At 50.8% G+C, this 27,626-nt stretch overlaps 1 protein-coding gene across 1 annotated transcript; it reads left to right on the forward strand.

The window, feature by feature from the left end:
* The first annotated feature begins 1,839 nt into the window (after positions 1-1,839).
* On the forward strand, positions 1,840-24,276 carry LOC144936309 (endothelin receptor type B-like). Its single transcript, XM_078863407.1, has 9 exons — positions 1,840-1,848; positions 3,334-3,596; positions 4,207-4,813; positions 10,873-10,985; positions 12,552-12,750; positions 18,357-18,509; positions 19,879-20,012; positions 22,178-22,286; positions 24,112-24,276. Exons 1-9 carry the CDS (start codon positions 1,840-1,842, stop codon positions 24,265-24,267), a joined length of 1,743 nt encoding a protein of 580 aa, XP_078719533.1. The 3' UTR covers positions 24,268-24,276.
* Positions 24,277-27,626: the final 3,350 nt, after the last annotated feature.

Genomic DNA, 27,626 nt, shown 5'->3' on the forward strand with positions numbered 1-27,626 from the left:
TTAGGCAAAAAAAAATATTTTACATATATTCAAATAGAACTCATTCATCGCTTTGGCTGAACGTCACAGTATAAGAGCCCAGAGCGTAACCCCTCCACAGGCCGTGGCGGAGTAGCGCAGTTGGTAGCGCCCTCGCTTCCCATGCCAAAGGTCGCGGGATCGATCCCCGCGTCCTCGACAGGCGAATATATTTTTAAATCCTTTATATTAAGTCCGCTGCCACGCATATAAAGGATTTATAGTGAAAAACTTTGTTTTTACGGGTTATACTTATTTCTCCTGATGACGATTGCTTGTGTTGCGATCGAAACGTCGTAGTTTTTTGTAAGTTATTTTGTTCTACGTGACTTTACCAACAGACCCAAATAAAACATTTTTTTTTTAATCACGAAATATCTGAACGAATCCTGATTAAAAACCAAATTACACTATAAGAATAATCCAAATAACAATCTGTGCGTATGTGCATGGGATGAATGAACACAAATATATTCACAAATATGTGTACAATAATATATATTAGTTATGTAAATACGCAGTGTGTCTAAACAATATATGATCAAATTGGAAGTGCCCAGTGTTCAATGTCTTTACATACATAGGACAGCAGCGTTGACTGTGTATGTGTCTGTATGTGTGTGTGTTTGTGAGTGAGGGTGTATGTGAGTGTAAGAGTATGTTTGAGTGCGAAAGACTGCTTGTGTGCGTGGTGTGTGTGTGTCTTTTGTGTGTGAGTGTGTGTAGGTGCATGTGCATATTTTTTACGTATACAATGTGGGAAGCGGTAGTGTAGCGGTTAACGTGTTGTGCAACAAGCCCGGGGACCCGAGTTCGATTCCCGCTCACGGTCAACACCGATGATGATTATCTGAATCGGTCCTGGGCCTCCCCTAGGTCGACTTGGCCTCAAATGAGCACGCGTTGTATAAACATCGCCACTGGGGAGACAAAGGCGGCCGGGCGTGGTACTGGCCACCCACCCTCTCGTGCGCTGTGCCGGCCTTTATAGTTCCTCGCGAACAGCACTTGCCCCAACAGTCTGTTAAGGCTGTACGGGAGATCTTTTTTTTACGTGTGTATAAATGTCTCTAAGGTACAGGTCAGAGAGTACATGGCAGATAGACAGCTATAGTGATGGCCGTTCAACAGTCTGATGTTCTAAAGTTAGAAGCCGATTCTAATGAGTGTCTTGAGTGTTTCGGGGAAACTGGAGTCATCGGGAGGGGGCCCACCACGCGTACGAGGGGATAACACTGAAGATGCACAAAGACGGGCTCGCTCTACTGCCATCTCCTGGCTTCCTCGCAGCCCAGCGGGTTATGGAGTTTCAGAAATCTCCGTGCGATCCACGATCCCTAGCCTCCACAGAGCTGCGTCGCATGCGAGCGACGCCACAACTTTCACATCCACCAGCCGACGTCATCCGATATTAATTCCCTAACGTCCGCTCATCTGGCCACCTCGACTTCGGGAATATGAAAGCGCGTCCTGCGTGGGCTCAGAGATTGGTACTGTATCGAAAACAAAAGTGCAAATATGCTTGGAGAGACGCACGCTTCGCATTACGGTCCAGAGGCAGACAGAGGAACGTGTGGATTCGGCAATAATGGCAAAAGGTCAAAGGTATAATTCTGACGGAGGAGAATAGTAAGTAGGCTTGCGCAGGACGCGTCGCTGGAAAGGGGTGACGGCCGGCGGTCGAGACTCGCGACGGAGTGACAGCCGAAGGAGGGAAACGCGCCCGACAGGAGGGCCCCCCATGGAGAATGAACGATGGCATCAGCTCATGTGAACCGTGCAAGAGCAAGATGGAATGTTGCATCGCAAGACAATGAGAGGATGGCGAAGGTGCGGTTCTGGCCTTCATACAGCAGCGAAATAGATCATGGCTGATGATGATATTATGATATCTGGAAGTTGGGTTCAGGTTTTAGCATCAAGAGTTGCATTTATGGAGATAAAACAGTCGATTCGACGGATCGCTTCCAACGTCACCCTAAAACTTAACCCTTAATTCTCGCTCACGTCCCTATCCATCCTCCCCCGTCCCACAGCCGCCCCGTGACCCACACCCACCCAGGTCACCCGAAGCCACTCTCACTTGACCACCTCCCACGTCTTCAGGGATTGCTCACCACGGGGCAGTAGCAATTACTCCGGTTAACAAACGGAAGCCACGTTAACTGACGTCTTTGGTTGGTTTTTTTTTTTTGGGGGGGGGGGGGTTAAGACAAAACCACAGAAGTCATCCTCTCTTTCTTGCGGTGGAAAGCGTCGCGACATCTCGAGGCGTGTTGGCCAGGAGGGTCCTACACTCATACGCTTCGGACAGTTCCCCTGTGGAGTGGTTGCCCTGCGCATGTTTTGTGTTAATTATTGAAAAATCCGGTGGTAATCGCGGATTCCCGAGGAAAAGCCCACGCATACCAACGAGGACGAGGATTGCACTCAATAATTCGAACAGATAGTTCACAAACCTAACTCCTGCATTTGCCGTCTATTGGCCAACTTGGAGCCCCTAGGGGTTTTGAAGTCGAACGCGCGTGATGATGGTGGCGATGGCGGTGGTTCAAGATGAATGTTTCTGCTTCTGCCGATATCGGCAACGGTGCTGACGGTGTTGACAAGAGCGGCGATGAACGTGTTGGTGGCGGCTCTTTTTAAAAGACTGCTGATGATTCTGGTACTCATGATGCTGATGACGAAGACAATGATGGATCCGATCATGGTGATGCCACTCATGCTGTGGCTTTTCCTGATGATGCCCACGCTGCTGCTGCTGATGACGATGCATGTTGCTGCTACTGATTGCCCTTCATGGTGCCGCATACGCTGCTCGCTAGCAATGCTGCATCTGCTACCAATGATCATGCTCACCATCAGAATCATCAATACGATGATCACCATTCATCATCGTGAGTCATGACCCCACTTCTTTGTCTAACTCATTCAACTCTCCCCCACTTCTCCCCCACTCTCAATCCTCCTCCAAATTTTCGCGCCGAGCTCTGCCCCCCAGCAGTGAGAGTCTGACGTGCGAGCGAGAGAGAGAGTTGAGAGAGAGACATAGAAAACAGGGGGAACATAAACATAGAGTAGGGAGAGAGGGGGTAAAGAAAGAGGGGGGGGTAGAGAGAGGGGGTAGAGAGAGAGAGGGAAGGGGTAAGAAGGAGGAGAGCAGAGCGTGAAATCTTTTGTGAAATCTTTCATTTAAAAAGGGGGGGGGGGGCACATAAAGCAAAGCATTGGCAAAAAAAACGAAATAATGGACGAAGCAAAGTGCCGACTACACCGAGCATCTTCTTGTTTCCTCTGATCGTATATAAAAAAGAGAGTCCCACGTGCGAGGGAGCGAGAGAGTTGAGAGTTGAGAGAGAGAGAGTTGAGAGAGAGAGAGTGAGCGCGCTGGCTCGGAGCGAGAGCAGTGCGCGGAGCATTTGTGGGTCGGCGGTGGAGCTGACGTCAGCGGCACGGGAGGGAAAGGGGGAGAAGAGGGAGGGAGGGAGGCACCGGGCCGGGCATCACACGGAGCCCCGCGCCGACTCGGAGCGACACGCGGAGCAAGCGGCCACAGCATCAGCGGCAGCAGCGGCAGCGTGAGTCGCTAACAGCACCACCCCCACCAACACATCCCACAGCGCCGCTTGCTTATATAGACCGCGGCGAGTGATCTACGGCGAATAAACGCCAGCGGTTGCAGGTAAATATTTAGGGGGGGTTTCAAAATAGTTTGTTTGACGGCGAAACACACACACAACAAGCGAGGAATAGTTTCCAAACGTAGAACCAAAAATCCATTTTGATGTTATTTCCTGTTTTAATACATCCGTTGTAATGTGTTTGTAAACAAAACAAGCCAACCAATTACATTCGTGATTTTTTCATGTTTCGAGATGACAGATACTTGGTTTACGGCTAGGATTGATTTTACCCTAGATGGGTTTTTTTATTGTTCATGCGCAAAGCTCCCCACCAAAGTAAACTTTGCCATCATCGCCGCGCTCAAATTTCGCGACGGGAGGAGCACGCGGACACGAGTTTATATTTAGCGCCGTGTGGTTACACACGGAGAGCGGTCGAGCGCCTGGGCGGTTAGACGACGACACATCTCGCAGTCGTGCCGCTCATGTCCGTGGTGGTCGTTGATGGTGGCTGCTGGTGGAATCTTTTTTTATTCTTCTTCTCTAATCCTAAGTCTATTCTTAGGTCGCGGACTCGAATCCGAGCGCACCCGCCGGGACATCTTGCGCTGCGCCCTCGAATCGCCTCCTCCACCTCCTCCACCGCCGCGGCCACGATGTCCACCCCTAGGAGGTTCACGTCGACCTTCTGGCTCGCCCTGGCCATCGCCTTCGTCGTCGGCTTGGCCTCGGTGCACGGCCAAGGAAACCGACCGTTCTTTGAACCCTTAGACCAGTCCGAATCGGCAGACAACCAGACCATCGCGGTGATCAGTCCTGTGATGGCATCGCCGCCGCTCGGATCTCCTCGACTCGTGTCCCCCGCGAGCAATTCGTCTTCTCCTTCTTCGTCGTCTTCCTCCTCCTCCTCCTTGGCATCCTCATCGGGGCTCAGACCTCCCGGGAGACCACCTCCGTGCCCCATCCAGAGCGGCATGAGCCACGTGTTCAAGTACATCAACACCATCCTGTCGTGCGCGATCTTCGTTGTGGGTATCATCGGCAACACCACGCTGCTCCGCATCATCTACAAGAACAAGTGCATGCGCAACGGGCCCAACGTCCTCATCGCCAGCCTCGCTCTCGGAGACCTCTTCTACATCGTCATAGACATCCCCATCAACGTGTACAAGGTACGAACGAGGAGGAGGAGGGCGCGTGAACGGTGCGGTGTTCAAAACTCGATTTCTTAGCCACGTTGTGGCTCTTTAAAAAAGTTGTTGTTTTTTGTTCTATATTTAAAATGCTGGCCAGAGGGTAATGGATTCAGTCGTGTTATGTGAGAGATATGTGCGTGAATAAGATTGTTGTACATGCACATACCTGGGAGACTAAGCAAAAACGAATAATCACGCTTCACGATTTCGCGAAAAGATATTGAAAACAGGAGCTGCGTATAAAGCACGTGGCAGTGAAGAAAGTAACTAAGCTGTACAAACTGGAAAATCCCTGTAAGTCCACCCAGCAGCAATACTTTTCAGTGAGCTGTAACGTAGCGACGTCGTCTTCTTCGCGCTCTGACTTGCTGTCCCTTGCTTGCCGTCGTCCAAAACTCGCAGACGAACTTTGCAAAGCCTTTTGCTACCAGACCGCCACACGCGAGCGCTCGGTGTCATCTCACGCGGCGCCCCATGCCATCTGTCCCGCTTATCTTTGACACCTATAAATAAAGCCCTTCTGAGAAGTGTCACTCTTGTCGGTGAGTGGCAGCACGCGGTCGGTGTGCCCGCGGACCGGCGCCTGATGAGTGTGCGCCTCTTTCATCGAACGCTTTTGCCTTGAGAAGTTCTCGCGAGTTCGATTCATCCGGTGGAGCCGATTAAGCTAGCGGGCTCTGCCAACGTTCGGAGAGAAATACTTTTCGCGATTTTTTTTTACATTTAGTTCAGAGGTCATTCGCCCGGTGAGATGACACGAGGGGGCTGGGGTGGCGGTGGCGTAACACATCAACGTCCGTCCGCACGGGAGGATATTTGTTTCCAATGTGTGCGGCGGAGACATCGAGCGGCCACGTTTTTGCCAAAAATAACAAGACGAGAATGACACGTTGGTCGAGAAACAAAATAGCCGTATAGTTTGGTATTTTTTTTTACAGTGCCGCTTCATAAAATATTTCATTGCCACGTTTCTTAAATCCACTTTCTCCAGCCCACATTGATTGAGCGTAGTGAAGTATGGTCAAATAACCCCCCCCCCCCACCCCCGTGACCCGCACGGTGTGTGGGGAGGCCCTCATCCAGCGCTGGATCGCACGTGTACACGTGCAGGGTGTTCATAGAGGTTTCCATTATTATTAAATACAATGCGTCTCGTGGTGGTCATGGCGAAGCACGTGGCCTGTTAACCAGAACTGTGCGGAGGCAGCATTCAGGGTTAGTGGATCACGCGAATGTTGTCAAACTTCCTTCCCGTGGGCATCAAGGAGGTACCATAACTCTGGCATTCCAGGAGAAGGCGGTACAGCAATCGTGGACTCCACCCGTTCCATCTGTATGGGATAGAGTATTGCCCCCTCGCATGCGTACATTTTTTTCTCCAGGTTGTTCCAGTTTCCTCCAACATGTAAACACTCATTAATTGAATTTCGATTTAAAGCTTTAGTGACTGCAGGGATTCGTCTTCTTGGTTCTTTCGGTAAAGTCACGTAGAAGGGAAGTAATAAAATAATAAAAATGAAACATAATAAAATAATTCTCACGACGTTTCGGCCACAACGCAAGCAGCCGTCCTCAGGTGAAAACCAGGTCTGTCGAGGCGACAGACCTGGTTTTCACCTGAGGACGGCTGTCGCCTCGACAGACCTGGTTTTCACCTGAGGACGGCTGCTTGCGTTGTGGCCGAAACGTCGTGAGAATTGTTTTATTATGTTTTATTTTTATTATTTTATTACTTCCCTTCTACGCGACTTTACCGAAAGAACCAAGAAGACTCATTAATTGTCCGATAACCCCTTCATATGTAGATGACTGCAGAGCTTGGAGGGAGGAGGGGTGGGGGAGGGAGAATGTCTGTGCTTCATCGCGCATCCGAGTCATTTTTCCGAGTGAACGTTGCGTGACCGACGCGTCGAAAGTTATTCGTTCTAATTATTGGGCGGCAGTTTGATGTGGATCGAGGCAATTGCGGCCGCGCTCGCTCGCACGCACGCACTTGGTCACGTAAAGATCTCACAGCGCGAGTCTCATCTCTCTAAACCAGTGGTTCTTAACCTGGGTTCGATCGAACCCCAGGGGCTCGGCGGAGGTTATGATTGTGCACCAGTAAAACATATACTGTACCTATGTTTTGAATTTGAAATTTTTTCTATTTCTTTTTCCAATTAAGAAGGGTTCGGTGAATGCGCATATGAAACTGGTGGGGGTTCGGTACCTCCAAAAAGGTTAAGAACCACTGCTCTAAACCCTCCTCCCGCGTGTCCACCGTGGGCGTTGTGGGGTGACTCACACCGCATTGCAGGTTCGAGAGAGAGATAGAGTCTGCCGCGTTCACCAGCGTCCCAGCTGCGATTGTTTCCAACGCTTCTTCTGGTTATCCTTTCTTTCTGTTGAAGATAACGCAAGCTTGCCGGTTGAACTTCGTGTGTTTGTGCAGGGGAAACACGACCAACATTGCAACCCACGCCGCTCACACCGCTGTCTAACTATAATTCTTGAAAGCAAAAAAACAAAGTATGGTGGTAACTTTATGGACCACCTGGAGAGTTTTTTTTTCTCTCCCTCCGGTCGTGTGTTGACAGAGTTGATTACAGACCTGAACGCGGTACAAGTTGCCGAGGAATTCTTCAAGGAACACGAGCCCACAGTCTGCTAACCGCAAAGAGTTGAGCATAACTTGGGCGTTTGGCACGAAAAAACTAAAAAACATGTAGCTACATCCATTCACATTAAGCCATGGCCGTAGAGTCCAACATTTCACATTCTTAAAACTGTGAGTCGTTATTTTTTGAGTGAAACTGTCGACTGCAATATTGCAACCGGCAGTGGATTTGTGTTCGGGACACAAACTTTCTGAAACACAACTTTCTCAAAACACAATTACGCATTTAGAAAGACCCAAAGAATATGAAGGTTTACAACTTACACATCGCAAACCATAACTGCTCGTCTACCTTTAATTTTCAATGCGTGTAATCTACAGTGAAGCCCGTTGTCAATCCACTGCTGGATGGGTGCTGTTTGACCATACTTCACCATGCTGGCTAGTGGGGACTGGAGAAAGGGGATGGTCCCATCACACAGTTCAAATGTCACTTGCGACAGATTCATAATTATTTGTTGGGTGAGATCGCGTTAATAAATTGTGTGCCGTATACCCTCCTCCACCCGACGCAGTAAATGTATCCAGTTGTCACGTGGTGACACGTGGTGACAATTGGATACAGCAGCACCACCACCACCGGTGTGTGTTGGAGAGCGATTTCACAACATTGGAACGCTCTTCTGCGGCCGTCTGGAACGCTCTCCCTTCCAATAGTAGGAAGCCACTGGAGCTAAGCACTTTTAAGTCTATATAGAAAACTAATTTCTTTAGATTTGATTTTTGTGTTTGGTTTGTTGTCCTTCCACCGCACCTCCAATTAGCACGGTTGGCTACGTACGGTGCGAAAGAAGTTCAGCACACATATACACAATTGGGTCCGAAGTTTCGCTGTTAGTTACAACCAGCATCATGGGGCGATTATTTGGCTGTATCGGGTGTTGGAGGGTGTACGACACACATTAGACTCACGCGATCTGACCAGAAAATTAATTATGAATCATAATATTGGTCGTGAAAATCCTACTACGTGTTAAACTTTCCACAAAATGTTTGACCGTGGCCAGGAATCTAACTCAAGGTGCTGGGTTCAAAGCGCAGTGCGCTAACTGCTGTTCCACCACTGTGTGTAATTCTCTTTAACACATAATCCATGAGCGTCAAACATTTACAAGACTCATCTCCAGAGTTGAACATTTTAAAAGATGGTCCTTTTATTTAGCTGTGGCGTCGAACGAAGAAAGTCTGTTGGATGGACGGAGCGAAAGTAAAGTGGAAGTTCTATGGCAGGTACAGGAGGGGAGAAGTCTCATTCGAAAAATCTAGAATTGTGAAAAAGCGATGTGGATTGGGCACATTCTAAGAGGTGAACGCTCGATGAAGGATGCTCTAGAATGAGCGACGCTGGGAAAGAGGCCAAGCAGGAGAGAAAGAGAGAGAGATGTGGCGGCATGACAACTTGGAAGGCTTACAGTGAAATGAAGCAGAAAGCTCAAGATCAGGCAGGATGGAGAGAGAGTTTGAGCCAAGAGAGAGATTATTCTGGGTGACTGCACCCACCAGTCCAAATGATCTATTCATTCATTTTTAGTCGTGCTCATCGGAGCACGAAGCCCCCCAAGGCGATGCAGACTCGGGAACCTGTACTGCGACTTGCAGGTCGCATACTAATTTACGAGCCAAAATTACAATTAGTCTGTGAATACAGTTCGTCAACAACGAAAATAAATGTCACTCTGCCAGCTACAAAGTGATGATTATGCAATTCGTAACAATCTTGTCGGGTGGGAGGGGGGGTGACGGCGGTTTGCCTTACCCCAAAAAACAATAATGTGGATCATTATTTTAATTAATATGAGTGCAACTATCATTTCCAGTCCGCTGTTAGTCCACTGTGAGAAGGGGGCCTGGATAAGGGCCCTCCCCATACCGTGTCAGTCATGCGGGCTGCTTGACCATGCCTCACCGTGCTGGTCAGGGACAGGTTGGGGCAGGACCAGTTCAGATGTCACTTGTGACTGATGTTGACCATCGCTGGAAATTGAACTCAAGTTGCCGGGTCAATATTACGGTTGCGGTAAACACTGCCGCCACTACCACTCCACCACACGCATTGTGTGACTTGATAAATAGCAAGCTTTAAAGCTTTGAATTATAGACTGCTTCAAAATTGCGTTTGCTTCCATATGACTGATAAACAGATGGACAGAAAATATACAAAAATGCCCTCTAGCGTATCCAGAAAAGCCTCAATGGAGTTTCAAGACTCTGTAAAACGAGCGTCCTGCTTGAGGATGTTTGGCCAATATTTAGGTTCTGCACGTGATGGATTCTAGAGACCATTTTGTGTACTGCCAATCTCCAGGCCACCTCGCAGCCCCAGTGGGTTTGGGAGTTTGACAAAGCTCTGCGTGATCCACTAACCCTTGCCTCCAAAGCACTAAATCACAGGCGTGCACCAGCGTGTCCCCCAGCTACAGCATGCTACGGATGTACAACCATAATAGAGGTTGGGTTTTTTTTTATATTTGTGCGATTTAACCCAAAAAAAACCTCGGATAATATTGGGCGCGAAAGTCTACGTGAATATAAAACGCTTGCGTGTCTGCAGCCGATTAGCACGGTCGGCTATGTATGGCGTGAAAGAAGTTTAACATACGTACATACACTTGGATACTATATACACGTTTAACTATATATACTGTCATGTTTTTTTTTACTGTTTGTTGTTCTAACGTTCTGACCCCGTGCCCCTACTGGACATCTGTGAAAAAGAGATTTATAGCTCATCGGATTCCTCCAGCATAAATAAATATTCAAATTTTGATATACGAAGAGAATGTTCGCAAAAAGTTAACGGGCAAATATCCAGTTGTTATTCACTAACTTAGGAAAACTGTGGCCAAAGTAAAGTGTCAAAACTGTTGTTATAAAACAAATAGAAATGCGCAGATGAAACGACGATGCCTCAATTGAAACATGCAAAGTATTAAAAATGTTTTACCCCAAGATTGTGAAGTCAACAGCGGTGTTGCGATGAGCAGGCTCGCCACTGTCATGGGAATGTGGAATTTCCACGACCGGTCGTGGCTGTAAGCAGGAAACGAGAGTTTCCATGTGCTCGTTACTAGGATGCGAATTAATTAACTAATTGGCGCGTTGTTTACGTGACAAACCTTACTGGCTGTGTCGGGTGGTGGAGTGTTACGACACAACATTTCTGCTTTCGCGATCTAACCCAAAAAAACCTTTGTTATGATCATTAACTCGATTGACTTTTACCCCCCCCACTCCCCCCCAAAAAAGGCCTCAAAAAGTTCTGAAGACTTTTGTTGTTGTTGTTGATGTTTGGGAGGGCCCCAACTCATTTCCTCAGGAAAACCAAAAGTTCCCCACACCCTTCTGGGGTGCGTGCGGTGCGTTTTTATCTCTTCAGCTTCACGCCGAGAACTGGCCATTCGGTGCCACCATGTGCAAGATGGTGCCCTTCCTGCAAAAGGGCTCTCTGGGCATCACCGTGCTGAGCCTGTGCGTGCTCAGCGTGGACAGGTGAGGAGACCCGGCCGCTCGCGTTAAGCCCCTTGCGAGACGCTAAAACCCGCCTTTGGCCGTTCGGAGACTTACGCATATCGTGGGGCGGCTGGGCTATTTCCGTTCACCGCTCAAATCTCGGAAGCGCTCAAAGCGTGAATTTTGTCTAGAGAGGCGTAGTAGCGCCGTTGTTTTTGAAGACATTGCTCTCACCGCAGAGAGCCGTAACGACACGACCGCGCTCTACAATCGCCGGCACCGAGCTGTGCCACACTCCCTCCCGCATGGCCTTGTGGGAGCCTCGGTACCGATAAAGTAATTTTATTTTAGTTGTTCTTCCGATTTCGTTCCGATGACGTACGTGCGCATGACATACGTGCACATCATCGTAACGGAATCAGAAGAAAAATGGAAATGGGTGTACTACCTCGCCTGGTATACAGGAAGTCGTGGGTTCGATCTCGACCCTGACGGTTGCTGTATATTTCGAGTTTGCATATTGTCCCCGTGGTCGTGTGGATTTTTCTCCAAGTCCTCTGGTTTTTCCCTCCACATTAAGAAAAAAAAACATGCGTTTGATTATAAATGCTTACAGTATTTGGCTGCTATAAATGTCCACATGATCAGCTACTTCGTTGAGCTGTCGTTTGTGGCCAGGTCGTATACAGCTCAGTGGGCCTTGCCTGGTAAAATAAAAAAAGAATAGAAACAGTCGTAGTACATCTCCAGAGTTTAAATTCCTCCTCTTCCCTCCCTCTTCCCTTCTGCTCCTTCTTTTATAAGCAGCAGGCTACAACAGTATTTTACTTATTTTTAAAGCAATTCCACAGCCCTCGGGATAGCCAAGCTTTAATTAGAGATAATTAAGTGACGGTGTCATTCCTTGGGTGTCACCCAGAACCTCATTTCTCACTGAATATTGTCCGACTTCCTGGTAGACTGTTGTAGATGGCACCAGCGCCGTCTAGCAGCCACAGCCATAGCGAGCTGTAATACTGGATGTGGTGAGCCGGTGTGCGTAAATATTTTTTCAGGATGCCAAACCGGACAGACGCGGCTGAAACTAAACCCCACTTCCCAAACATCCAGTACGTGTCAACGTATTGATCCAGCTCACTCTTACAAGTGAGACTCATCCTGGTCACTCTCGAGTTCTCGCCTCGATAAACCAATGAACACCAACTTAGCCTCCTCTTCTTCAGGACCCTAAGCGATCGCCCGTTGCCTTTGCGTGTGCGTGGTGGTGGCGGTGCAGCGATTAGCGCTACGCTGCGCTACGAACCCGGCGACCCGAGTTCGATTCCCGCTCACGGCCAACACCGGTGACGATCATTTGAACCGGTCCTGGGCCTTCCCTAGGTAGACTCAGCCTCAAATGACGACGTGGTGCGGTGTGTAAACATCGCGACCGGCGAGACAAAGACGGCCGGGCGCGGTGTTGGCCACACATCCTCTCGTGCGCCGTGCCAGCCTTCATAGGCGCTCGCTAACAGCACTTGCCCCAGCAGTCTGTTACAGGCTACACAGTGGTGGTGGTAGTGGGGGGGGTCCTTGTCTTTATCTTTGGTGACGGTGGCTGCGCAGGTACCGTGCGGTCGCGTCCTGGAACCGCATCCAGGGCATGGGCATCCCCCTGCTGACGGCGCTCGAGGTCCTGGCCATCTGGACGCTGTCGCTGGTGCTGGCGGTGCCCGAGCTCGTGTCCTTCGACATGCTGTCTTGGGACTACCGCAACCGGACGCTCAACACGTGCATCGTGATCCCGCAGACGAGCTTCGTGGAGGTGAGCAGCGCGTCGCCCGCGTCAAGAACGTGGGGGGGTGGGGGGGGGGGCGGTTTCGCAAACTCCGGTCGGCACAAACGGGGATATGAATCGTCACTGAATGTTTTTTTGTCCGGGTTGCCGTTAAGACTGCGAGTGGGCACGTGACGGGTAAGCGGTGGCGCCACCACCGTGGCGATGAGATGTTGACTACCTCGCCTGGTACGCAGGAGGGTCGTGGGTTAGATCACGACCCTGACGCCTGCTGCTGTGTATTTGGAGTTTTCGTGTCTTTCTCTCTCTCTCTCTCTCTCCCCGTGGTCGCGTGGAATTTTCTCCGGGTTTTCCTTCCACATTTAGAATCAATGCGCGTTTCGAGTGTTTGACGCCTATAAAATGACCACGTGTTAAGCCACTCCGTTGCGCTATCATTTGTGACCAGGTCGCAACTGAAAGAGAGCTACGTAGCTCAGTGGGCTTTAACTGGTGAAAATCAAAATTAGTTGAGAAATAGTTTAGTTTTAATTAGTCACTCGTAGCCATCGTGGTAAGTATACTGGATGTGGTGTGCTGAGTGCGGACATATGTTCCCATGTGGTCGACTGGGACAGACACGGTTGATAAGTAAGCTCTGCATGGTCACGTCTGTCCAAGTTTTACCGATTTACCTCCACTCGAATAGATATTAAGGGGTTACAAGCTGCGTTTGCTGGACGATTGGGTCATGCGATTGATGTGGTGGTGCACGTTGCGCTGAAATTGAATGAATATTCATAGCTTGTTTCGGCTTGTGTCACCTCCGACGTGGAGAGGGCTCATCTGATTTGGGATTTGTGCCTGTGTACAGGTGTGTTGGTACATGTACGGATGTGCGGGGAGCGGCGGTGTAGTGGTTAGCGCACTGCGCTGCGAACCCTGAAATCCAAGTTCAATTCACACTCGTGGCCAACACCGGTGATGAATATCTGAACCGGTACTGGACCTCCCCTAGGTCGACTTAGCCTTAAATGAGGACCTGGTGTCGTGTGTGATCATCAGCATTGGGGAGACAAAGGCGGCCGGGCGTGGTGTTGCTCACCCACCTTCGCGTGTGCTGCGCTGGCCTACGTATAGATAACCGCTAACTAGCACTTGCCTCAACAGACAGTTACAGGGGGAGCTTTGTCTTTGTGCACACGTGTCACGAGTGACGTGCGGAGAGGATACTCGTCCGAATGACGTGTGCGTAACAGGCGGGGTGCAGAGCGTTGTGTCTTCACGAGCGCTGCTTCTGTTGATCAGTAATGAGGCACGTGCAGCTTTCAGCAACTTGACTTGCAACTCGAATGCAGAAGGCCGGTTGAATGTGCAACGGCAGGCCGCTTTGGGTCGCGAGGACTGCAGTGTGAGAAACACCGATCCAGAGCCTTCGAAGGAGAGAGGGGTGGTTGGTGGTTGATGGTTTTTGGTTTTTGTAGCAGAGAAAGATGGCTAGGATGCTACAGGCCAGAGAGAGAGAGAGTTGTATGTATGTATGTTGAACTTTTTTCGCACCGTGCCTAGCCAACTGTGCGTGGGGAAGGGCGAGAGACAATGAGCGTCTCTATGATGACATTATTATGGCTGTCCAGGGGAGGTTTTGGGAGTGGTCGGGAAGGGGACTAAAGGGGACATTTCCTCTGAACCGCACACATAGGAGGGCCCCACAGTGAGCCTGCTTTGTTGGTATCCTGCCCTGGGCTTCCAGCCCTGACCCTCCAGGAACCTCTGGACGTCCGCAGACGTTATTAGCCCCTTCCCATTGCGTCTCCCGAAGTAAGTCGCGTACGTCATCAGGACGGAATCGGAAGCAAAAGGCCATGCGGGAGGGCGCGCGGCGCAGTTTGTCGCCGGCGTCGTAGAGTGTCGCTACGGTTCTCCGCGATGAGCACAATGTCTTTAAAAACGACGGCGCCACGCCTCGCTCAATAAAAATCAACGCTGAGCCGCTTACGCGTTCCGAGATCCAGCGGTGAACGGGTCACCCCATCCTGCAACTTGCAGACGTCTCGGAACGGGAAAGGGTTAATGGACGAGCAGATGTAGAGGGAGACACGGTCACTCGTAAGTAGACGCAAGAAAAGCCTTGAGTCCGAACTTGAATAGGATTGGTTGTCTCGGCCGTGCGAAACAGACAGGGGGAGGGAATTCCAGACAGCAGGGGCAGCAGCAGAAGAGGGGCATGTGTGACCGCAGATAAACAACCCCTGGGCAGTTGAGGATGTGGTGGTGGTATGGGCCATGGTGGTGGGGAGGGTGAGCATCAGGGGAACCTAGTTTGGGGGTTTGCAGACGTAGAACAAATGTCTCGTAAGAAAAAGAAAATGACGCAACGGATCCCACCGCGTTTCCCGAAGCAGACGATGCCACGATAAACCAAACCAGGGGCGTTTTAGGGGAAATCAACTCTGCTAAGGGCAACTCTGGCAGCGGAGTGACGGAGCTCTGCCATTAAAAAAAAGCAAAATAGAAAATTGCGCGGCGACTACCGCCGGGCAAAGATTCGAGGTCGGCGGTCGCTTTGACCGAACGTCCCTCCGCCCCCGTGACCTTCGGCGGGCCGATCTGACGCTGTCCGGCGGCGTCGGGGCAGACGGCGTTTGCGGCTCGTTCCACGCCCGTCCCACCGAGGCAAGGCGACAGCGAAAGGCCGCAGCTGCGGCACGAGCTGCATTTGTTTGTTCGGTCTAAATGCGCCGGCGTCTCGCGGCGTCTTCGCAAGGAGGGGGGAGGCATGCCCATCCAGAGCAGGGAAGTTTCTCAACTCCAGTCTTTGCGGCTCCCCCACCCCCCACCGACCACCCTGGCCCCCACCCACCCCCACACACAGGGCCGGATTAAGATTTTGGAGGTCCCTGGGCTGCAGATACTGTGAGGCGCCCAGTAATATTTTGAAAAGGAAAACAAAGTAGAAGAAAAAATGTTATGTTTTGTAACAATGCTGATCATCAAACAAAATTCAGCATTCACAAATGAAACAACTTTTCACTTAACCTCATGCCTTGATCCCCCCCCCACCACACAGCCCAATACAAGTAGTAGATGCGTTCCAAAAAAAGAAGGGGCACACAAAGCGAAACCGCACGAGGAGACAGCTGCATTCCCACTCGCACACACAGTACACACACAGTACACACACACAGTACACACACACGGTACGCACACATGGTGCACACACAGTACACACACACAGTACACACACACAGTACACACACATGGTACACACACAGGACACACACAGTACACACACATGGTACACACACAGGACACACACAGTACACACACATGGTACACACACAGTACACACACACACAGTACACACACACACAGTACACACACATGGTACACACACAGTACACACACACAGTACACACACATGGTACACACACAGTACACACACAGGACACACACATGGTATACACACAGTACACACACATGGTACACACACAGTACACACACATGGTACACACACAGTACACACACAGTACACACACAGTACACACACAGGACACACACACATAGTACACACACACGGTACACACACACACAGTACACACACAATACACACACACACAGTACACACACATGGTACACACACAGGACACACACACAGTACACACACACAGTACACACACAGGACACACACACAGTACACACACATGGTACACACACACAGTACACACACACACAGTACACACACATGGTACACACACAGTACACACACACACAGTACACACACAGGACACACACATGGTACACACACAGTACACACACACACAGTACACACACACACAGTACACACACATGGTACACACACAGTACACACACAGTACACACACACGGTACACACACATGGTACACACACACAGTACACACACACAGTACACACACACACAGTACACACACACAGTACACACACATGGTACACACACACACAGTACACACACATGGTACACACACACAGTACACACACAGGACACACACATGGTACACACACAGTACACACACATGGTACACACACAGTACACACACACACAGTACACACACATGGTACACACACAGTACACACACAGTACACACACACACAGTACACACACATGGTACACACACAGTACACACACAGTACACACACATGGTACACACACAGGACACACACAGTACACACACATGGTACACACACACACAGTACACACACACAGTACACACACAGTACACACACACAGTACACACGCACAGTACACACGCACAGTGCACACACATGGTACACACACACAGTATACACGCATGGTACACGCATGATACACACACAGTACACACACACAGTACACACGCATGGTACACACACACAGTACACACGCATGGTACACACACACAGTACACACACATGGTACACACACACAGTACACACACACAGTACACACACACACAGTACACACACACAGTACACACACATGGTACACACACACACAGTACACACACATGGTACACACACACAGTACACACACAGGACACACACATGGTACACACACAGTACACACACATGGTACACACACAGTACACACACACACAGTACACACACATGGTACACACACAGTACACACACAGTACACACACACACAGTACACACACATGGTACACACACAGTACACACACAGTACACACACATGGTACACACACAGGACACACACAGTACACACACATGGTACACACACACACAGTACACACACACAGTACACACACAGTACACACACACAGTACACACGCACAGTACACACGCACAGTGCACACACATGGTACACACACACAGTATACACGCATGGTACACGCATGATACACACACAGTACACACACACAGTACACACGCATGGTACACACACACAGCACACACACATGGTACACAAGGTACACACACAACGTTGTCCCGCTTCTGACCGCGTAGTCACATATGAGTGAATTCAATACGCAGAGTTTAGCAAATTTTGGTTAGCCGCATACACAGAACGCGAAATCTCACAATCGGAGCCCGCACAGAGCGAGGGAAACCTGTGCAAATTACGGCAATGCACACTGCATGCGCCTGATAGTTGATACTCATGTAAATCTGTACCTGAGCTGATCTCGAGAGTGGGAATAGAGGAGATTTTGTTTTTTTATAGAGCAGGGTACACCGACTAGAATGTTTGCAGGCCAGACATGGATGTGAAGCCGACGTGATGGTAGAAGCGTGTATGAAGACGACACACGGTCCGTCTCTCAGTCACTCACAGAGACAGGCAGCTGATTAGTTACTCTTTGGTTTAAAATAATAATTTATTATTTTATCTTCATACGTGACTTTTCTTTCTTTCGGTAAAGTCACATATAAAGATAAAATAATCAATTATTATAATAATTTATTATTTTATCTTTATACATGACTTTACCGAAAGAACCAAAGAGTAATTCCTACAGTCACGAAAGCTCCAAATTAACATTAATTAGATACTCTACCAACCCTGTGCTCGACTGTCTAATCCGAGCACCTCCGCAGGTGTCACCACGAATTCCCACGTGGAGATTCGTCGCCCCCGCCTGTATCTGACTAAACCCTTTTGTCTGGGCCCTCGCAGTTTTACACCCAAGCCAAGGACTGGTGGCTCTTCGGCTTCTACTTCTGCATGCCGCTGGCCTGCACGGCGGTCTTCTACACGCTCATGACCAGCGAGATGCTCGGGATGAAGAACGGGAACCTTGGCGCAGCCATCAACGAGCACCTCAAGCAGGTATCGAACCTAGGGACCTCGCTCCGGTACCTCCGGCCCCATCGGTTGGAGGCACGGACCAGACTGTGGCCGATGGGGAGGGGGGGGGTGTGGGGTGCTGGGAACGGCTCCCCGTGGTTGTGCGGTTATGTTACCGATTTGCGGTGGCGGACACGAGGGGGGGGGGGGGGGGGTCTGTGACGTTCGCCCCCCGACTTTGTCACCGAACGATGCGTAAAACTGCGAGATGTTGATTCGACCGATGTGACAGTTACATTCATCATCGTCGTCATAATCAAATCGCCCGTGGTCAATCCACTACTGGACGAAGGCCTTCCCAAGCCGCCACAAATTCCTCGCGATCCCGCGCTGTGATGATAGCACCTCCAGATTAGCGCGGTGGGCTACGTACGGCGCGAAAGAAGTTCACCGCACGCACGCACGTGATGGCCGGGTGTCTCGGCGGTAGAGAGGGCGGCGAGCAATCGAAAAGTGCCGCCGCCAGGTCGTGGTTAGGGGCTGACTCGGCCCATCATCCCACTGGGGTGGATAAAAGGGGGTACCACATTGTGAGAAGTCAACCGTGGAGAAACTCGACTGGCACAGGGCTGTAAACAGGAAATCGCTTTGACTGTTTTCTTTTTAATGTACAAGTTAACCGACGCTGCAACTTAATACATCTAAGCGGTGCGCGTACACGTGTGTGTGTGTTTTGTATGTGTGTACACGTGTGTGTGTGTTTTGTATGTGTGTACACGTGTGTGTGTGTACACGTGTGTGTGTGTTTTGTGCACAAGGTGCACATGGCCTGGCACAAGCGTCGTGGTGACGTCACCGCCACTTAGTGGCGAATGGCGGTTGTTGTTGTTGTGTGTTTTGTATGTGTGTACACGTGTGTGTGTGTACACGTGTGTGTGAAGCGGTTAGCACGCCGCGCTACGAACCCGTCAACCCGAGTTCGATTCCCGCTCACGGCCAACAGCGGTAACAATCATCTGAACCGGTCCTGGCACTCCCCGAGGTCGACTCAGCCTCAAATGAGCACCTGGTGCGGTGTGTAGTAAACGTCACCACCGGGGAGACAAAGACGGCCGGGCGTGATGTTGGCCACCCCATCGCCTGCCGTGCCGGCCTTCATAGGTGCTCGCTAACAGCACTTGCCCCGAAACTTCTGTTAAGGCTATACGGGGGCTCTTTGTCTTTGCGCGTGCATGTGTGTTGCGTGTGTATTGTGTGCGTGTCTGTGCGTGTGTGCGTGTGTGTCTGTGTGTCTGTGCGCGTGTGTGCGCGTATGTGCGTGTATGTGCGTGTAGGTGCTCGCTAACAGCACTTGCCCCGACAGTCTGTTAAGGCTCTATGGGGGGATCTTTGTCTTCGTGTGTACGCGCAGCGACGTGAAGTAGCCAAGACGGTGTTCTGCCTGGTGGTGGTGTTTGCGCTCTGCTGGCTGCCGCTGCATCTCAGCCGCATCCTCAAGAGGACCGTCTACAACGAGATGGACCCCAATCGCTGCGAGCTGCTCAGGTGGGTGGGGGGGCCACCCCCGAACCGCCCACGTCCCCCCCCCCCTCTCCCTCTCTGCTCATGCCCCCCCTCTCTCTCTCCCTCTCTACTCGTGCCCCCTCTCTCTCTCCCTCTCTGCTCGTTCCCTCCTTGTCCCATAGGGAAATGAAGTGACAATCGTATTGTCACGTGACTATAGCAGCAGCAGCAATAATAACAAGGGTAAACGATGACGTTGCGTGTGCACGTCGAACTTCTTTGGCACCGTACGTAGCCGACCGTGCTCATCGGAGGTGCGGGGGGAAGGACAACAAACTAAAGGCGAGAAGCAGTTTTTAAAAGAATTTGTTTTCAAATTAGATTTAAAACGATGCGCTTTACAAAGAATGTTTTTCTTTTCAGGAGCGTCCTGCTTTGGCATGTTTGGCCAATGCCAATGCCAAATAGATAAAAAAAAACCAAAGGAACGGCGTGACACTCGAAGCTCCGCACGGTTAGGATTCGAAAATCCATTTGCTGCGTTGCCATCTCCTGTGTCACCTGACACCCCCAGCCTGTTCGCAGGCAGTCGCAGCCGCCCCGGTCCTCGCCAGGCCAAAACCCCATGAGCTTCCCAACTCTGATGAGATCAGGGCACGTTGAGGGTGATTTGATTGTAGATTTTTCATCTTCAAAACATAGCAGCATTGAGCTTCATGGAAATGGCCTCGGAAACACAACAACAACGTCAACAACAACCGCCATGCGCCGCTAAGTGGCGGTGACATCACCACGGCGTTCGTGCCAGGTTAGGTGCACTTTGAGGCCACGTGAAGTGTCGAACGCCCGCTGGCAGGAGGTCACGGGACAGACCCCGTGTGCCACGGGTCGACTGACTTGATTTCGCGTCGAGTGGCGAGCGAACGTGTCCGCGTTGCCACAATGTTCTGGGTAAAGTGAGCGTCCGCCGGCGCACAGAACCAAGCGAGGAACTGCTTCGGTGCCCTTGGCAATGAAAAGGGGGTGATGCCAGGAAACATCGCGTAGCTACGTAAGCGAGCGAGCGAGAGAGAGAGTGAGTTCGTGATTGACATGAGTACGGGGAGCGGAGTAAATACCCAAAACGCGTTAAGGTACATAAAAAATAAACCGCTTGAAACGCGGCGGAGTTTTCAGGATATAGAACGAGCTTCGAGTGAAATTTCCCCTAACAAAACACATCCTCATGTTGGCCTCTGGAATGTCTGGTGGCATTGTTAATTTAGCGTCACGTCAATTAGTAACACATGTTTGGCTCGCGTGTAACAAGGGTAGTGGAGAGGGGGGGGGCGGACCCCAGTGGGGCCCTCCCTTCCGCGCGATCCGGAATGAAACGGCGCGACGGGCGCTCCTCGTTGTCGCGGCACCTTCAAGAGGAGGGGGGGGGGGGCCCTGCATACCCCCCCCCCCACTCCCGCCGCCCCCCCCCCCCCACTCCATCCAGCCCCGCGTTTCCTCCAGGGCGTTGTTGTGAGCGTCCGACGCACCCGCTTCAAAACCCCCCCGGTGGTTTGCTTCTCCCCCGGCCCCGTTAACGCGAACGGCATGTGGCCGGCAAACGAGCCGGACCACTGGATCGTGTCATGGATCGTGTCATGGATCGTGTCATGGATTGTGTCATGTGAGCGGCGTGGCAAGGAAGTGGGGGGGGGGATGGGACCCACAAAATATCGCAGCTCAACAGCGGGGGGGGGGGGGGTCCCTTACCTATATCCATCGCTCCTTTATCTGCTGACCGAATCCTCCGCTCAGAATCGTCACAAAAGCAACGCGGAGACGCAGCGGAGAGCTGAACGGCGCAACCGACACGAACCTGCGGTCGTCGTGAATCCAAATCGCGATGCATCTTGCCGAACCGACACTTTGCACTCCTATCGCGTTTTCTACTGTTGGCTGTTGCGACGTTCTGTCCCGCCCCTACGGGACATCTGTAAAAAAGAGCTTCATAGCTCATCGGATTCTTCAAGTCTAAATCAATATTTAGATTCTGATCCGATTCTGATCAATGCTTCACTGGTGTGTTGTTATAATGCTACTTGGAGCGTGACTGTGTTCTTCACGGTTGGGCTACGAGTGGATTTTGTGCGTGGCCCCAATGAAATGTTAAGGTCTCCTGGCTCCTAATTCACAACGGATGTGTCCTCCGCCATCACCCCCACCCCCTGCAGCTTCCTGCTCATGCTGGATTACATCGGCATAAACCTCGCGACCCTCAACTCGTGCATCAACCCCATCGCTCTCTACTTCGTCAGCAAAAAGTTCAAGAACTGCTTCAAGGTGCGTTTGGTGGCGTCGGCCACGTTTCTGTCGTCACGGTTTAGATCACGGGGTGGCTTCTCAATCGACAGTGCTCGAGAACAACAACAACAAAAATAACAACAACAACAACAACCGCACAGGTCTGACGATCGCGTTGCACGTTCGAGTGACGAATTCAAACTAATTTGGGTCTCGTATTATGAGTTGCGTATGTACGTATGTTTGTATGCAAGTATGTATGTTTGCATGTGTGTACGTGAGTGGGTGTGTGTTTTAGCGGTCCTGGGCCTCCCCTAGGTTGACTCAGCCTAAAATGAGTACCTGGTCTGGTGTGTAAACATCGCTACTAGGGAGACAAAGGCGGCCAGGCGTGGTGTTGGCCACCCACTCCCTCGTGTGTCGTGCCGGCCTCCATAGGTGCTCGCTAACAGCACTTGCCCCAACAGTCTGTTAAGGCTATACGGGAAGATCTTTGTCTTTGTGTGCGCAGAGTGTAATGAGTTAGTTTGTAAGTGAACGGCGATTAACTGGTGAAGTTGGTAAGACATAGCACGGTGGTTCGTGAGAAGTGGAATTTGGGAAATCCTGCCGCGTATGTTCTCATCGGCCGGAACGGATAATTTAAAGCGCTCTTGCCGTGCTGCTGATAGGTCGAAGGTCAAGCATTTCCCGAGAGCTCTCCGCTGCCGTGGGTAATGGCCAAACCAAACATGCCCTATTGTTGTAATGGTTTTCACATTTGTAAGCATTAAGCATCCCGCACCTCCGATTGGCAGGGCTGGCTACGGACGGTGCGAAAGAAGTTTGATGTGCGTACATCCACTTCAGTGATTCACGCGAACGCGCACGTGACGCCAGATTGTGACTAAGTGGACCGCCCCCCCCCCCCCCCCATGTCCAGGTTCGTCAAAAAGAGTTGCGCAGAGTAAAGGGCGAGTTTTACGTGAATTCGCCCGAATGCGCGCGCACCGGCCAAGCCAGTAATTGCACGGGAAATGACGGTGGAGGTTTTGTTGATGTCGTGGATGTTTACGTCTCGTCAACAATGACGTTCGCGAGGGCGACCACACATGTGACAACCATCACCGCTCCCCTCCCCTCCCCTCCGCTACCCCACCTTGCAATTTAATGAATCGTCGCTGTGCGCAGTCATGATTCTACGCGAGGATCTATTTTTTTTTTACCGTTGAATTTGAATTGTTAATTTTTTCCCCGTCTTGCCCCGTGCAAGTTTAGCCCGCTCCCGTTATCCTCAAAGCTACATTCGCGCAAAATCGGCACTCTCCACAAATAATGATCTATTGCCCCGCGCACAAATTGACACAGACGCCACGATCATTAAATTCAATGCTAACCGTTACGACGACGCACTCCATCGCCCTTGGGACGCGCGACCGTTCGTACATACGTTGAACTTCTTTCGCACCGTACATAACCAACAGTGCTAACCGGAGGTGCAGGGTAAGGACAACAAACTAAACACAAAAAGCAGTTCTAAAGAAATTCGTTTTCAATGTTGATGATTTAAAAGTGCTTAGCTCCAGTGGCTTCCTGATATCGGAAGGAAGAGCGAATCGAGACGGCCGTAGAAGCGGGTCTGAAAGCGCGCGATGCGGTGACCGTCTTTGTTCGATGGCGAGCAGTCAGAAGCCGCTGCTGCTGCTGCTGTGAGGATGATGAGCGGGGTTCGCGTGATGGCTTCACGCTCACTTGACGAGATCGGCAAAGGTGTCGCGGTTCATTTGTGGCGAGCTCTTTGTGTGCAACGAGAGCGAATTCGATGTCGCTCGTCGCGGTGCCAACCCTCCTCGCTCTCTCTCCTTCTCCTCCTTCTCGTGCACAGTCCTGCCTGTGCTGCTGGTGCCAGCACAAGACGCTGCTCAACGTCACCCCGCTGGACGAGAAGCAGACGGCGCTCAAGTGGAAGGCCATGGCGGCGCCGGGCAGCCCGCTCGACCGCAGCAACTCGCGCTCCAGCAACAAGTCCATCCTCACCTGAGCTCAGCCGGCCGGGGGGGGGGGGGGGGTGTGGGGGGAGGGGTGGTGGGAGAAGAGTTGGGGGGGGGGCAACGGGGGCCGAAGTAAAAAAAGACAGCGGTGGCGACGTCGGTCAAGTGACCAGGCGACCAGCTTGTCTGGCTGCGTCGGAGGACGGTGAACGCAAGCAAACGAAACAAACGGCTTGGCGAGGCAATCACGAGGCATTGCGAAGGACGGCGCGTGGCGCAGGGCGACCGGAGGGTCGACGGCCGGCGCCGACCGACCGGAGGCGACGCTGTCGCGGTGCCTCGCCCAAGATGGAACGTGCCAAACGCTCGTCGGACTGAGCCGGAGCTGTCCGAGGTTGACTCGAGCGTAGTAACAAGAACAACGACGACGACGACGATGATGATGATGATGATGATGATAGGCCATTTGCATTTCAACAGGTTTACGGAAGGAAACAAATACAGACTACACAAGGACCAGTGGCATGGCGTGGTCGGCATGAGCCTGGTGCGAGGGATTTAGTGGGCCCCGTTTGTCTAAATCCTCACCACCATCACGACCATCTCTGTAGCACAGCGCCTGGACCTCTATGGCCCATGGACTCCGGTGCAGTTGCAGCGCCTGCACACTTGATAGCTACGCCACTGGCCACAACTCGTACATTGATTGAAGCTGTAATATTCAGGGGGTAATGCCACCACTAACACTGCATGCTGTGAGACTCGACTTTTAGACTCGGTTCCAACCCAACGTTGGATATTATTTTGCAGCAGAACTAGCATGACTGTTGCACCCAGGGGGAACGGCGTTGGCAATGTTTGTGCGTCAGCGCCGAGGCCAAGCAAGCAGAGATCCAGACAATCCAGTAACGGGACGCCGATCAGGGTCCCACCGTAGAGTACCGTGAAGACATCGTCACGGTACTCACGCCATCTGCAGTTGCTGTGCGTACACACGCATGGACCGCTCTGATCTCAATCCGCTTCTGGGCGAGGGCCTTCCCATTTGACTATAATTCACCACGCTGGACGGTGTGGGTTGGTGAAGGCGTGCACTCTGCTGCCCACGATCTCGCAACAACCTACAACACCTGGTTTGTGCCTGGTCGTTGCCCATCCAAGCATTATCCAGGCTTAGCTTTCGACGCAAATTTTACGGGGAAAAATCTGAACACGTTCGTCAAAAACACTGCCTTGAACATAATAAGTACAGAATAGGGCGACGTTTCGGGCAACGGCGCCCATTCGCAGCGCATGGAGAGGCCAGAGAGGGCGAGAGTGATATTTCACGGGCTCTGACGCATTCTGAGTCATTCAAATTCAAGGAAAAGTTGCTGTGATTAACCTCCAGATGGTTTTCACTCAAACCGGCTTAACAACACCCATAACGGTGGTAAAGCGCGGTGTGTGTGTGTGTTGAGCACAATACAAAACACGTGATGGGTTCAGTCAAGGAGTCCTCCATTTAACCAGAACACTGCCATCAATGATAAGGCAAAGGGCTCAACTGCCAGCAGGAGCGACTGTCATATGGCAAAAAATAAACCCACACAGCCACCATCGCAGATAAGGCCGGAACACAGCCATCCATTCCTTCTCCTGCTGCTGTCACCATCCTTGAGGCCTGGTCACCAGAGGAGGACATTGGGACAGCGCAACAAGCGTGAGGTCAGATCCCACAGAGCCATCGCCACCAGATCGTCAAATGTGATCAGAAATCAGAATGTTTATTTATCTCGGAGGAATTCGACGAGCAACGAAGCTCCTTCTCACAGACTACCAGTACGGGGGCCGGTCAGCAAGTTACAATAACAAACGATGCACAAAAAATATAGCAAAAAATTAGCAAATCTTTAAATGAATGCCCTCTCCCGCGGAAGACAAGCCCAGGCTTGTTAACCTTCGTGCCTCGAAGGTATATATTTTTTAAAGTAATGATTATCTACAGCACACACTACAAGTTGTGGATTTTTAAATACGACATAGTATTCAAGAGCTAACTACCTTTTTATATATATGAATATTTTAATGTAATATATTGCAATAGTCTTTAGAATTCACTGTACTATAACCATGTGTGATATCGTACTGTCCTGTAATTGTATCGGCCTCCAGTTCCGTTTGTTACGAGTAATTTTTTTTTCAAAGGAGGCTCGTTTGTGTAATAAAAAACCAAAAATGTACACATTAAACCGTTATATGCCAACATGGAGCTCGCAATGGCGTTGTGTTTTTTTATTTTTCGTTGAGAGTATTTGGCTGTGATAAGCCACTTCGCTCAGCTGTTAAGAGCTACATAGCTCAGTGGGCCTCACCTAGCAAAATAAAAAATATGTATAATTTTTTGTTTGGATAGTTGATTGTGATTAAAATGGGTGGGCCGCAGCTATGTCATATCAAACGTCCCACACACGATCGTTAAACGCTCATTACCAGAAGAACGCCCCCCCCCCCCCCCCCGAACTTAGAGCATGTCCCGTACGCCTCTGGACAGACGACGGGCAGAATGGGACATCACATCGAAAATAAAAAGAGTTGATGATTGTTCCGCGCGCGATTCTATGCACGCATCGCGAGCTTCCAAAATCGACGCATCGTTGCGCACCTCCCCGCAAGCGCGCATTGTCCGCGTGCTTGCTGAACCTCTCGCACCGTACGAAAGAAGTTCAACATTTTGGGGGCGCGGAGGGGGGGGGGAAGCATTGCCGTGCTTTATTTCCCCCCCCCCCATTCCAAAATCAACACCGCTTGATCCGAACTTAGTATGGCGACCCGAGTCACGGGTCACCGACCCTTAGCCGTTGTCTCAGACCTCCATTCGCCAAGGGTCAGTGCGATGCCATCATTCGCTTGACGGTCACCGATCAGCAGCGAACGATCGCGGCGACCTGCCGGGGATGGGTTTTTTTTCTTCTTCCCTCCAGGAGTTGAATTGAGCGGCTCAAAACGTCGTTTCCAAACTCGGTTCCTCGAGAAGCCCCCCGGCATGCAGAGCCGAACGTCGCAAGAGTCCCTGTCGAGCAAGAAGCACGTGGTTAGCAACTCCCCAAACCACGAAACACAAAACAAAGTCAGTTGTAGAAGCTCACGTAGCGGAGCAAACCACTTCGCAGCGCTTACGAAGGACTCGGAATATGTTCGATAACACTGTTCAACAAAAAAAAACATTTTTTTCTGGCCTGGACTTTTGCAGCTGTTTTAGACTCATTTCAGGGTGCCGATTCCAAATCTGATCTCAGATTTGTTCTATCACATCTCATTTTTTATGCTGTCGGCATACCCCATTTTCATGTATTTTACCCGAAATTAACTCTGTCACTTATGATTGCAAGTTGTTGCGAGTCAGTGACTGCTTTAGTGTTAAAATATG

Source organism: Lampetra fluviatilis, chromosome 15 (genome assembly GCF_964198595.1).
Source record: "Lampetra fluviatilis chromosome 15, kcLamFluv1.1, whole genome shotgun sequence".
In the NCBI taxonomy this organism is placed as follows: domain Eukaryota; kingdom Metazoa; phylum Chordata; class Hyperoartia; order Petromyzontiformes; family Petromyzontidae; genus Lampetra; species Lampetra fluviatilis.